The sequence below is a fragment of the Bicyclus anynana genome, chromosome 18 (genome assembly GCF_947172395.1).
Source record: "Bicyclus anynana chromosome 18, ilBicAnyn1.1, whole genome shotgun sequence".
NCBI lineage: Eukaryota > Metazoa > Arthropoda > Insecta > Lepidoptera > Nymphalidae > Bicyclus > Bicyclus anynana.
In genome coordinates this window covers 10,956,634-10,967,830 of record NC_069100.1, presented here as the reverse complement: position 1 = coordinate 10,967,830, position 11,197 = coordinate 10,956,634, and the positions used below count along the sequence as shown (strand labels likewise).

At 34.7% G+C, this 11,197-nt stretch overlaps 1 protein-coding gene across 1 annotated transcript in view; it reads left to right on the top strand.

Annotated features, from left to right (window-relative positions):
- The window catches only part of LOC112051681 (serine proteinase stubble), a 40,775-nt gene extending 30,441 nt beyond the window's left edge, over positions 1–10,334 (top strand). The window contains exons 6-10 of the mRNA XM_024090450.2: positions 701–878; positions 3,654–3,806; positions 5,273–5,388; positions 6,058–6,213; positions 9,374–10,334. Of these exons, the coding sequence (XP_023946218.2) occupies positions 701–878; positions 3,654–3,806; positions 5,273–5,388; positions 6,058–6,213; positions 9,374–9,537 (767 nt within the window). The 3' untranslated portion in view covers positions 9,538–10,334. The remainder of the gene's footprint in view (positions 1–700; positions 879–3,653; positions 3,807–5,272; positions 5,389–6,057; positions 6,214–9,373) is intronic.
- Positions 10,335–11,197: the final 863 nt, after the last annotated feature.

The following is an 11,197-nucleotide window of genomic DNA, read 5'->3' as shown; positions in this document are numbered from 1 at the left end:
ATAAAGTACGGAAAAGTGTAATTATTGTGAAAACCCGAAATTAAAATTTTCCACGAAATTAGTAACCATCAAGTGTTATTTTGACTGTTTGAATGCGAACAAAAAAGTGCATTGCACTCTTTGGGAAGTGTAAATTATCATTTATGTGATTTCGCAAGTGTCAATTTTACTGTTCAAAAGCCAATTAAGTTACTTTAGTCCTTTAATTCACTTATTTCTATCATGTTGTTACTCAAATATATTCCTTAAGTAAAAGAAAATAAAAGTGATTATAAAGTAACGGATTTTCGGAAACAATTTAGTTATTCCCAGAAAATATTATTACAAATTGTCTTTATACCGAACAACTTTATCGTGAATAATTAAGTGTTTTTAAAACTGTTAATGTTAAATAACTAAAGGTGTTTTCAAAAGGTGGTGTAGTTTATACATCGGACTATTGGAATACTCTAAACTGTGGAGCATATTCGAGTGTTTTGGACTAGTCAAATAACTACATATATCATTACCTATCTTGGACTATTCGATGAACTTGGACTTTTGTTACCATGGTCTCGCACATTCTAATTTTTTTAAAGTGACTTCTATAAATTGATTCTAATGTTGTATGTACTTATTAGTGTTAATAAACTTTTTGGTGCTATTAACCTCTTTGGTTTGACGAAAATGATAATAAACTCAACGCTTATGTTACTGGCAGTCTGTGGCAGGAGGATGTGGCCTCAAGCGAGGATCGTTGGAGGCGCCAAGTCTGGCTTCGGGCAGTGGCCTTGGCAGATATCCCTGAGGCAGTTCAGGACTTCGACATACCTTCATAAGTGTGGCGCTGCCTTGCTGAATGAAAACTGGGCGATCACCGCCGCCCATTGTGTTGAAAGGTGAGCTTTAACTATAAATGATTATGGTCTATGGTCTGCAGTGGCGTGCACAAGGTTTATAACTAGAGTAAGCAATATATATATATAAAATACAAAATGGAAAAATATAGGTACAGGGTTTTCATTGGGTTAGCACGATTCGTACAGATTATAATATACTAAATTCCTTGTCGAATATTCGTTGACGCCACTATTTATCTGTTCTGGACTTGTTATAGTAAAATTGACGGATAAAGTCCAGAGACCACTCTGTCAGAACTGTAACGACAAAGAACAATAATTTGCAATAAACAAATTGTAAAAATATCCCAAACCGCCTCAAAGTTAGCAACACTAGACGTCCCTTTGCAATTCTTTAGTACTTTTAGTGAAGTAGATGATTTATAATATATATTACTAGCGGACGCCCGCGACTTCGTCCGCGTAAATTTCGATGTCAACTTTACTACTACCCCTACCCTACCCTACCCCTACCCTACCCTACCCCTACCCTACCACTACCCCAACCCTACCCTACCCAACCCCTACATGTACCCTACCCCTACCCTACCCTACCCCTACCCTACCACTACCCCAACCCTACCCTACCCAACCCCTACATGTACCCTACCCCTACCCTACCCTAGCCCTACCCCCACCCTACCCCCACCCTACCCCAAACCTACCCCTACCCTACCCCTACCTTACCTACACCCTATTCCCATCCTACCCCTACCCTCCCCGTACCCTATCCCTTTCCTACCCCTATCCCACCCGTACCCCTATCTCACGCCTATCCTACCCCTACCCTACCACTTCCCTATCCTACCCGTACCTCTACCCTACCACTACCCTACCCCTACACTACCCTTACGCTTCCCTACCCGTACCCTACCCTACCCTGTAACTTCCCTATCTTACTCCTACCCTTAGCAAAATCGGTCCAGTCCTTCGAGAGTAGTGGTATGACCAAGAGAAATAGAGACTTCTATGCTAATAATATAAAGAGGTAAAGTTCGTGTGGTTGTAGGAGGTAATCTCTGGATCTACTGGACCAATTTGGAAAATTGTTTTACCAATAGAAAGCTACGTTATTTGCGAGTGTCATAGGCTATGTTTGATCCCCATATTCACACGGGAAAGGGAACTACGTAAATGAAAGCGCCGAGCGTCATATGGCGGAATTTCTGCGTCTTTTAGAAATTTTGTATTATCTCCGAAACTATTTAAGTAATCAACATACTGTAAAGGGCAAATCTTATCTCCATAATATCCTTGTGATTATAAAATAATTTATTTTAATAAGGATTAAAGTTTAGTTGTATAAATAATGACGTAAACCTAAGTATATAAAATTAATAATTTTTAAAACCCAAAAGGTACTATATCTGCTAATATATAGAAGATATATATATGGTGTCGCGGACTTTTTTGTAGAACTTTTAAAGATACATAAAGTCTCCATACATTAATTTCAATTATACACAATAGTTAAGGCAGCGCATGCGAATAAGTCTGTTTAAGAGGATTTTCAGTCCGACCAGTATGACAAAAACTGTGATAACTCGGCTAATATATATGATATCAATATAAAATATAGCCTATAGCACTCCCCGATAATGTAACATTCTATTGGTGAAAGAATTTTTAAAATCGGACCAGTAGTTCCGAAGATTACCCCATTTAAAAAATGTGACAAACTTACAAACTTACAAACTTTACCTCTTTATAATATTAGTATAGATATAGCCTATAGTCATATCATATCATAGCCTATAGATCATCTATCCTTATGCGTAAATCAACTGTAAGTTTAGGACAATTCATATAGTTTATTACTTGTTGGGTTGTTGGAAGATACGAGTATCTAATCCTACTATAGTAGTCATTTTACGAAAATGACATTTCAGTGACAGTTGCACTTGTCATTTTACTGACTGGAATTACAGCAGTAAGACATAAAATCAAAATTGAATTGAAATTGACTGGTTTAATTAATCCTCTGACTATAAATTTAATACCGACAAAATTTTTGTTTACAAAACAATAGGACATGTTTCCTAAGCGAACGGATTAGCTGGGAATAAGGAAGCACGATAATAAATCTTAATTATTAAGGAAAACCCGTATATTAGCCGCGCTCCGTCGGCTCATCTCGATACGCAACATCGACCTCACTCAAGTACGAATGAAACATGACGGTTGATTATGACACGGTTAAAGTTTTTAGAGAAAAAAAGTCACCTCTATTTCTTCTCCAGCATATAACTTTTTTTGACGATTACACTTTATACAATACATTTTTATTTAATGAATAGCGTAATTATTATTTACTAGCGGACGCCTGTGACTTCGTCTACCCTTAGACCTCCTTAAACCCGCCCTCTACTATACTAACTGTAGACTACCAAATTTCCGCCCTGCCAAATTTACTTTTTGTACGTCTAGTGTACGGTTTTTAATTGGTGATTACCTTACGGCTTTGTATATTTAGATTAATTAAAATTAATATTTTGTTTACTTACTGTTTTTGTCGTACTTTGTACAATATAATAACCAAGTTGGATATAAAATAAGAGTAATATTTAAGTTATATATCCCAACACACGTTATTTTTTGCCGTTTTTATAGATGACGGAACCCTTCGTGTACGAGTACGACTCGCACTGGCCGGTTTATTCTGATTGTGTAAGTTCCGTAGGTTTCATAGGTAGGCTTTAGCGGCGTCACCGGGGGTTATAACCATTTTTAATATTAATATTTTTGAAGAAAATTAAAAATTAATGTCGTTTTCAGAGTGCCACCATCAGATTTGCTAGTGCGTCTCGGAGAGTACGACCTGGCTAACGAAGAGGAGCCCTATGGGTTCGCGGAGAGGCGCGTACAGATCGTAGCCAGCCACCCACACTTCGACCCCGCTACCTTTGAGTACGACCTTGCCTTGCTCAGGTAAGACTTAGTATGTAGAGTTCGACCTTGCCTTGCTCAGGTAAGACTTATTATATAGAGTACGACCTGGCTAACGAGGAGGAGCCCTACGGGTTTCGCAGAGAGGCGCGTGCAGATCGTAGCCAACCACCCGCACTTCGACAACGCCACCTTTGAGTACGACCTTGCCTTGCTCAGGTAAGACTTGTTATATAGAGTACGACCTTGCTCAGGTAAGACTTAGTATATAGAGTTCGACCTTGCCTTGCTAAGGTAAGACTAAGTATACAGAGTTCGACCTTGCCTTGCTAAGGTAAGATTATTATATAGAGTACGACCTTGCTTTGTTCTGGTAAGACTTATTATATAGAGTACGATCTTGCTTCGCTCTGGTAAGACTTATTTTATAGAGTACGACCTTGCTTTGCTCTGGTAAGACTTATTAAATAAAGTACGACCTTGCCTTGCTAAGGTAAGACTTATTATATAGAGTACGACCTTGCCTTGCTCAGGTAAGACTTAGTATATAGAGTACGACCTTGCTTTGCTCAGGTAAGACTTATTATATAGAGTTCGATCTTGCCTTGCTCAGGTAAGACTTATTAAATAGAGTACGACCCTGCCTTGCTCAGGTAAGACTTATTACATAGAGAACGACCTTGCTTTGCTCAGGTAAGACTTATTATACAGAGTACGACCTTGGTCAGGTAAGATTTATAATATAGAGTTCGACCTTGCCTTGCTCAGGTAAGACTTATTAAATAGAGTACGACCTTGCCTTGCTCAGGTAAGACTTATTATATAGAGTTCGACCTTGCCTTGCTCAGGTAAGACTTAATATATATAGTTCGACCTTGCTCAGGTAAGACTTATTATATAGAGTTCGACCTTGCTCAGGTAAGACTTATTATATACCTTGATTTGCTTTGGTAAGACTTTATATAGAATACGACCTTGCCTTGCTCAGGTAAGGCTTATTATATAGAGTACGACCTTGCTTTGCTCTGGTAAGACTTATTATATAGAGTACGACCTTGCTGTGCTCAGGTAAGACTTATTATATAGAGTACGACCTTGCTGTGCTCAGGTAAGACTTATTATATAGAGTACGACCTTGCCTTGCTCAGGTAAGACTTATTATATAGAGTACGACCTTGCTTTGCTCAGGTACCTACTGCACCACTCTATAGTATTAAGTATGTCATGCCCATTTATTTTTTAGTTTTCGAAGCGTTAGCGTTTATTGCTTAGCTACAGGTCGCGGTATGGTTTTTTTTATTCGGTACATGTAATGTACCGATGTAGCGCAGTCGGTAACTCTGTTAGGATCCGTAAAGTTAAAGAGTATGCAAGTTCGTACTAAATTAGTTGTAGAGTCAAAATATAAAATTCTCTTTTCGTCACACTTATTTTCCTCCTTATTAAAAAAAAAGTTAAATGAAAAAAAGGCACATTAATCGCAGGGTTAATTATTTTTTCTTTTGAAGATTCTACGAGCCAGTGACGTTCCAGCCCAACATCCTGCCAGTGTGCGTGCCGGACGATGACGACAACTACGTCGGCAGAACTGCTTACGTCACTGGGTGGGGACGACTGTATGATGGTAAGTTTGTAGTCCACAAGTTGGGTATGTTTTAAGATTTTTGGCTATGTTCGAATTCTACCATCAGATCAGACTTAGCCAATTTTAATCAAGTCAAGAGTACGTTGCATTGTACTAACTATTAGGGTAAAATGAGGGTTGTGAAACAAAATGTTCCGGTTTTATTTTTATTTTTAAAGAATATTTGTCATATCTAAGTTTTTTTTTTATTTGACCAATATTCCCATTCTCCCCCAACCAGTCGGGAAAGACTGTAATAGGAGAAAGTATCCAACGGGGTAGGGATCGAACCACCACCCCTCGGTGATGAGTCCGTTAAGCTATTGAGGTTTGTTCAGGTTTAGGTTACTTCAGTTACAGTATTTGTAATGCTTGAATTAGAAACATTTTACCTGAGTCTGTATTTGTTGACTGTATTTGTGGTCTTGCCCGCGCCATTATATTGTATGTTAGTTTTATAATGTACTAGCAGAACCTCGTGGTTTTACCAGCGTAATTCCCGTTCTTATCTGAACACGGAAATAAAGTATAGTCTATGTTGCTCCCTGATAATGTAGCTTTCTTAGCAATTTGATTTAGTAATTTTGAATTTATTCGTTAAAAACAAAAATACAAAAATCTTTACAACTTGTATATTGCCATTGAACCCCCATTTGCCTTGTCCCCCAGAGGGTCCACTTCCCAGCGTGCTGCAAGAAGTAGAAGTGCCGGTTATCAACAACACGGCGTGCGAGGCGATGTACCTGGCGGCGGGCTACAACGAGCACATCCCTAACATCTTCATCTGCGCCGGCTGGCGGCAGGGCGGCTCCGACAGCTGCGAAGGTGAGCAACCCCTCCCCTAACTTCTGGGGGATATAATGATACAGGAAAGAGCAATAGGGTCCCCCGCCTTCTAGGGGACATAATGCCACAGCGAACACATCCTTACAACCTATACCTATTCGGCTCACTGTTTACTTAACTACTTGTTGAGTAGGAGTCTCCTCTCAGTATAAAAGAGATAATAATTTAATAATAATAATAATAATAATAATTTATTTATTCATCAGAAAGCAGGTTTACAAAGATTACTTAAATATAATAAGACCCTGATACTCTCTACCATAATAATTTGGTGTATGAAAAATTTAAATAGACTATGTATAATCCTAATTTAAAAGCAAACAAATAAAAAAAAGAAAACATATGTAATAGCTTATACAATTTAACATTTTAAGATTCAATGATTATGACAAATTTAACTCAAAACTACTGTGACAGATAAAATAAAATAATAGTCATAATATATACTGTCAAAATTATTAAACCTTGTTAAATTTAGTGCAAAGTCAAGTAATTATTACCAGTGAAATGTTAAAATGTCAATTAAAATTATGTCAAACACACATGTCAATTAAAATTATGTCAAAATATTTATCATACGTCAAAAAAAAAAAAAAAGAATATCATTAAAATTTGTAATTTAAATACTCATTTAAGTTATAGAAACATTTATCCATAAGCATTTTAGAAACCTTACTCTTGAAACTATTTACATTGTCAATCTTATAGATATCTGGTAGTTTGTTATATATTGAAATTGCACTACAATGTACACTCTTAGCGAACATGTCAAGCCTTTTTGGTGGCATTATTAGCTTATCTTTTCTTCTTCGCCTGACATCACTTAACTCATTGTAACTTTTAAAATATTTAGGATATCTTTTAACTAGTAATAATATTTCTAATATATACAAACAAGGCAGAGGGAGAACATTGAACCTTTTAAACAAAGGTCTACATGAGTCAAGCGTGTGCAAGCCACATAAGGCCCTCAAACAAGCCTTTTGCTTAACGAACACAGTGTTTATAAGTACGGAGTTTCCCCATAAGATGATTCCATACCTTAGCAGTGAAGAAACATATCCATTATATGCCAACAAAGCTGTTTTGTAACTGTTGGTTTGATATAATCTTCTAAGAACAAATACAAATCTATCCAACTTGGCGCATAATTGTTCGATGTGGGATTTCCAATTGCAATATTTATCAGTTATTATCCCCAAGAAAGTTGTAGTTTCTACTTCATTTATAGACGACCCTTTATAACTAATTTTGAAATTTGAGGATATGTTGTTATATGGCATATATTGAATAAATTTTGTTTTCTGCATGTTGACTGACAAATTATTTCTGTCTAACCATTGGATAACTTTTGATAAAGCATCGTTACATTCAAACTCAATAGTTGATCTATCCTTGCCAGTAACGACAATAGTTGTATCATCAGCATACATAATGCATTTGTGTTTGATGACATTCGGGAGGTCATTTATATACAAAATAAATAATAAAGGACCTAGGATACTGCCTTGAGGAACACCATATGGATTTTGAATTTTAAAATTTGATCGGTATGTATTACATCGAAAATTATTTGTATTTAAAATTTCAACACATTGCATTCTATTGCTAAGGTAACTTTCCAACCACTGTAAACATTTTCCTCTAATACCATACTTTCCCAATTTATCTAGAAGAGTTTTATGACAAACTAGATCAAATGCTCTGGTCATATCTAGAAAGATACATACAACCGACTCCTTCGCATTAAGGTTCTCTGTGATAACTTTGTTAAGATTATAGCAGGCTAGTGTAGTACTGCAATTCTTTCTAAAGCCATATTGCTCATCTTTTAGTATGTTGCAGTGTGATATAAAACTAAATAGTTTATTGTGCATAATTTTTTCTAAAACTTTTGAGAGTACAGGTATTAGAGTTATAGGACGGTAGTTTTTTATATCACTTTTATCGTCTTTTTTGTATACTGGCTTTACAGTTGACAACTTGAGTTTTTCTGGAAACACACCTTCCACAAAAGATAGATTTATAATATGCATAAGTGGCGGTGCCAAATAAGCAGCACAGCGTTTTAGAAGTCTAGTATTTAAGTTGTCATATCCCGTTGAGTTCGTCATATTTAGTCCTAAAATTGTTTTATATACATCGTCTATGTTTGTTGGCGTCAGATACAGTGTTTTATGATTACTATTTATGTCACAAGTCAAATTTTGTTTATAATCAACATCATTAGATTTATTGCTAATGTCCAGAAAGAAGTTATTAAATACTTCTGTAATTATACTTGGGGTGGAATAAGTAATGCCCTGATATTTAACATTACTTATTTCTCTATTCGATATTTTAGATTGAAAACTGTTATTAATTATATCCCAAGACGCTTTGGAGATTAGAATAATAGTCCACCATGCCCAGTCCGGATTGGCAGACTTCACATACGTAGAGAATTGTTAAAATTATCAGGTATGCAGGTTTTTTCAAGATGTTTTTTCTTCACCGATTGAGACACGTGATAATTAATTTCTTAAAATGCACATAATTAATAAGTTAGAGGTGCTTGACCGGATTCGAAACTACACCTTCTAAATCAAAGTCTGGGGTCATAATAACCGGGATATCACGGCTCTGCATCGCCATCGCATAGTCTTCACTGTGTATCAATAACAAGTTCAGAGCCAATTTGCCTCCTATTCCACTAGTAAGTAAATTCCCGCAGATGGAGAAAGTTAATTTCCGTTAAGACGAGGTCCCTGTTTAAAAGCAGCCGTGTTACTTGATTACGCGAATGATGTCAATCAACATCCTTAACCAATAACGAAAAACAACCAGTATAGCCTAGTAGATTTATGATTGGTTTATTTGTTCGTTTTCTTGTTAGTTAAGCTTGTTTGTAACAGAAAATATAATACAGCTTCAAATGTTACTTCGGCACTTTGGTACGCCGGCGAACATTTTGCCCTAGAAGAGTGATAAAAAAATGTATTTCACTTCAAAAAACATACTTTTATTAGACCAATTAACCAGATCCTTATTTATACAACTATCATGTCTATATACTTTTATGTCCATATACCTGGGTTCCCTGGGCTGACATTGTATGAACCGGTGGGTATATCCCTTTATATGTGTTGATTTCCCACAGGTGACAGTGGTGGTCCAATGGTAGTTCAGCGAGAGAGAGACAGTCGGTTCGTATTGAGCGGGGTCATCTCGTGGGGCATCGGCTGCGCGGAGCCCAACCAGCCCGGCGTCTACACGCGCATCTCCGAGTTCCGGGACTGGATCAACCAGATATTACAGTTCTAATGGGCAAATCAGATTTTGGGCAAAAATATTGGGCAATTTCTATGGAAAATACAGCTTGTATGAAAAAGCATTTTTTGTGTAAACAATATACTTTTACATTATTTTATGAAACAATACAGGTATACACTATTACATTTTTATGAAAAAATACGCGTTAACATTTTTGGGGTCAATGTTCTCCAAAGTAATACTACTCTAGTAAAAATAAGATCGATTAGAAGAAATTATGTTGACACGATTTAATGAAGCTGTCAATTAAATATTATCTTTGAATACATGAAAAACAGCAAACCACTTGCATTTAAAGAAATATTTACTGTTTTCTTTATTCATTAGAAAAATGCTTCTATTTTTAGAAACTTAAGTATTACATCTGTTATAAGTATATTATAAGTATGTATTTTATATAAAAAATTGTTAATATTACTTACTACTGAATTTTACTCGATACTACATTTTGTATGACTTGCTTCTTAAAATATCAAAAATCAAGACATAGGAGTACCTACTTATTTTTCACAATATCAAATTACAGGATTACATTTGATATAGTAAATAATGTGATAATGTACGATTTTATTTAAATAAATACTTAGTTTTGTAATGCATTGCGAAAAATTATTTTTTCAGTAGGGACATCTTATTATCATTAATGATAATAAGTTTAATATCTAAATATTAATAAATAAAAAGCATAGTAAAAATATGAAATTATAATAATGTAATATAATAATTACAATAATTAGGACATCGTGTTAAATCGAATTGTATTACATCGAAGAAACTATTTTGATATTTAGACTGCTAAAATATTAAATAATACACTAATTTAGATAATTCTTTATTTTTGTTAAATAATATTTATTTTTGATACCTAGATAATAAACGTAATGAAAATATTTTTTAAATTATAATATTTAGATTGTTATTAATTAATAATTATAGTTTGAACAAAACTGCCGAATTTAATAAGTATTTTATTTTTTTAAATAAATTTATTGAAACTGAGTTCATCCCAGTTCTTAATTTTAATCGTATTAGGTAAATGAATAAATTAATAATTATCATTGTAAATAAATACATATTTCATTAATTCAAGCATTTATTAATTTTATTTATAATATGAATGAATTAGCCATAAGTTTAAGGAATCCTAATTGTTTATTTAATAAATCCGTCGAATATAAAATATTTTCCAAATTATTATTGATTTTATTTCATTTTTAAATCCTCTTACACACTTGAGAACTTCTACAAGCCTGAGCTAGCCAGGCCTGTGTTATTTTGTAAACGCTAAGTTTGTAAGCCTACCTCTCTCAAAAACATCTTTGAATTAAATCCGAAATTGATTGAATTGAGTTTTAGTTTTTCATAATTTCCGCGGAAATTATTTATTTTCTAAATTAATTAATTAAATCTATCTCCATCCCAATCTGCAGCCAAATATATTCGATAGTTTTTGCGTGAAAGATACATCAATTTATAAAAGTTATAAGACAAAGTCAAAATTAATTTATTTCAATCATAGGCTTACTTTACCAACACTTTTGTAACGTTAGGCAATGTTATTAGATAATGGTGATAGTTAAAATCGAAAGTTTAAAATTAATGTTACGATAGTTCCAAATGCGCATTTGGAACTATCGTAACTTAAAAGCCC